Source organism: Triticum urartu, unplaced genomic scaffold, assembly GCF_003073215.2.
Source record: "Triticum urartu cultivar G1812 unplaced genomic scaffold, Tu2.1 TuUngrouped_contig_9996, whole genome shotgun sequence".
Lineage (NCBI taxonomy): Eukaryota > Viridiplantae > Streptophyta > Magnoliopsida > Poales > Poaceae > Triticum > Triticum urartu.
The window spans coordinates 1145-4242 of record NW_024121095.1 but is presented as its reverse complement, the minus strand read 5'-3'; the positions used below and the strand labels follow the sequence as shown (position 1 = coordinate 4242).

The 3098-nt window shown below is 46.3% G+C and overlaps 1 protein-coding gene across 1 annotated transcript; it reads left to right on the top strand.

The window, feature by feature from the left end:
- Window positions 1-999: 999 nt before the first annotated feature.
- Window positions 1000-2264, top strand: LOC125532460 (NEDD8-specific protease 1-like). Its single transcript, XM_048696514.1, has one exon. The coding sequence runs from the start codon at window positions 1000-1002 to the stop codon at window positions 1933-1935; it is 936 nt and encodes a 311-aa protein (XP_048552471.1). The 3' UTR covers window positions 1936-2264.
- Window positions 2265-3098: the final 834 nt, after the last annotated feature.

Sequence of the window (3098 nt, the reverse complement as noted above, 5' to 3'; positions counted from 1 at the left end):
CGTGGACTTGACAAATTGTAAGCAGAAGGAAGGCGAATCCATGACTCATTGGGTGCGCCGGGTCAAAGAGATAATACATTCGTCTGACAAGATGGATGCCGGCTCAGCAGTTCTCATGCTGGAGAAAAATTGCCGCTTTGAACCTCTGAGACAGAAGCTGGGGCGCCTTAAGCGTGATTGCAATGATATGGGGACGCTGATGGCGGCTTTAGTCAAGTATGCCGATTCTGATAGTACCAAGGATCCCGCGTCTGATGAGGAAAAGACAGGGAAGGGAAAGAAGAACGGTAATGGAAAGGGTCAGCAGCATAACCCGGCAAATCAAGGAGGCAATAAGCGTAAGGCGGACGGTAACCCGGAATTTGTGGCTAATGCACAGGGTAACAGTCAGAAGCGCAAGGGGAAACCACCCCCTCGATCCGGCGGGTCAGGTCCATCTCTTGAACAGCTACTCAATGAGCCTTGTCCGAGGCATGGCACCCGGGAACGGCCAGCGACTCATTTATGGAAGGATTGTGCAATCATGAAAGCTTTTAAGAATTCCAATATGTCTGATGGCAATCAAGGCCCAGCGGCGGCTCAGGAGGTGGCGGCTTTCATGTCCCGGGCGACGGTTCAGGGTCCGGTTTTCAGGGAAACCAGGGTGGTTATAACCAACAGCAGTCCGGTCAAGGAGGTCAGCAGCAGCAGTCGGGTTATCAGAGCCATCCAAAACAGCTGAACAGCGGGCAGTATCACGTGTTCACCACAAGTTTGTGTAAACGTGATCTAAAACTTCATAAGAGGGCGATGAACTCTGTTGAACCGGCAGTCCCTCATTACTTACGGTGGTCGGAACAGCCCATTGTCTGGAGCAGAGAGGATCACCCTCCCCGGGTTGATAATCCAGGTCAACTGGCCCTGGTAGTGGCACCGCAGGTTGGTGGTTACAAATTTACTAAGGTGCTCATGGATGGGGGTAGTAGCATCAACATCCTCTATTACGAGACCTTTCGGCGCATGGGCTTAACTGACAAGAACTTAAGGACTTCCGACAAGGAGCACGTTGATTCGTCAGTGGGACTGAGGGGAGGTGTAGGGGGTTTGCCGCATGTGCCTCTGGATCAAGAAGACAACTTTCAGTTTGATTCGTCGGTGGGACTAAGGGGAGGTGTAGGGGGTTTGCCGTATGTGCCTCTGTATCAAGAAGAAGAAGAAGAAGAAGAAGAAGACAACTTTCAGTTTGATTCGTTGATAGCTAGTGGCGACAAGGAAAAGGAATCTGAAGGAGAGAAAGTGGTGGTGGTGGACAAGGTCAGCTCAGACATTGTGGATCTTCGTACCAACAACTTCGTAGCAGACGGTGTTATCACCAAGTACTTGAAACATTTATCTTCTACTAAGCTCAATAATGATGATGAAGTGTATCTTGCTGATGCAACGGTGTCTTCGGCGTATGCTCAAGATGCTTCAGCCATCAATGTCGAGTTACTACGACGCAGTCGCCTTGTGCTCTTGCCGGTTAACAACAACACCAATTTTGGGCGGGCAGACATGGGCACACATTGGTCTTTATTCCTTATTGATGCCATCAACGGGCCACCACCACAGTTCTACCACATGGATTCTCTGGATGGACTAAACCGTTCTGCTGCAGATCGTCTTGCTACAGCACTCGGTGCAGTCTTCCCTGATGCACCCGGTGTTGTGCAGGTGTCCACACCAAGACAAAAAAAATCGTATGATTGTGCAATATATGTCATGGCGTTGGCAAAAAGTATCATTACATGGTGGAAAAGCAGAACCGAGTCCACAAAGCATTGGATGCAAATGATACAGACAGACGTGACCGAAGAGAATGTCCATACCTTGAGACACGACTTTGCTGATCGACTAGAGCAGGATGAAAAAAATCAAAAGGTTGAGTGCAATAAGGAGGAGAAAGCCAAGGAGTGATGCCAGCCTACTTGTGCGCTGACTTGTAGGTTAGTCTTTTCTTCTATCCTCTCCTTCAGAAGCTTAATAAGACCATCATCTGTACATATTGCATGAGTCCGCTATGTGTCAACATTTTGTTTACAGCCCTTGTTTACTAATCTATCTCCCTCCCCATATGCATCTGGATTTGAGGCACTTCTGAAGCTAAGAAGAGTGATGGTAAAGGCTCATTTAGTATGGTTGTTTAATACAGCTGTCCATGTGTTTATAAGAATAACAAATCAAATTGTGTGGAATCTCCCTTTTTTATATATTCTAAGAGCCACGACAAGATCTATGTTTCCAAATTCGTCTAACAGTTGCCGGTGCACAGTACTCATGGGAGAAATTGCACATACTATAAGGACATTGGTGCCGAGGGTGCTGTTGTTGGATGGCAATATTGAGTCTTTCTGTACCATATTTTGTACTTGTGCTACATTATCTATGTTGTGCGCCCTTGAAATTGCACGTGCAGTCAAGATTTGACCTAAAGTTTACCATTCATTTACTGGATCAGGAACTCGTTTTTTTGGTGGATTGCGGCTAGGGGAGCTTATCTGGCAGCAAGGACTGAATGAGACTGGACTGGTCGTTTGGGCCATTGCATTTTTTGGCGACAAAGTCACTCCCATCATCTTAGAAAAGGTCTAGGGCAGTGCTTGGTGTTAGCCAGTTAGTTAGATTTTGCTTTCACTTGTTTGGCCGATGCTTGAGCGGTTGAGCCAGCCTGGGAGCACTTGGCCTATTTTAGTCGTTGTTTTCCTCTCGGTGTAAGAAGATTCATTCACATGCAGGGATCTCCTGCACGGTTCCAAAAACAAATTCAGGCTAGGTAAAATCCATACTGAACTGTAGCGCTTTGTGTGTTACACTGTTTGTCAAGCACTTGATTTTGCGTCAATCAATCAATCAGGTCTTGGTGAGTAGAATCAACGAAACACCTAAGAAGTCTTAACTATTAGTGGTAGTTTGATTGAGAAGGAAAACTGCATGCCCATGAAAGTGTTATGTAATTCCTGCTTGAGCGCTTTGATGCATGGATCTTATCTTGTTTATAATATATTCCCTGGCGAATGGTTTACTATTCGGTGGCAATTACATATGCAAGATAGAACATATTTATAACTCTGTTTTGTGCT

Coding starts and splice junctions, on each gene's coding strand:
- LOC125532460 (XM_048696514.1), top strand. CDS start 1,000: ATGGGCTTAACTGACAAGAACTTAAGGACTTCCGACAAGGAGCACGTT.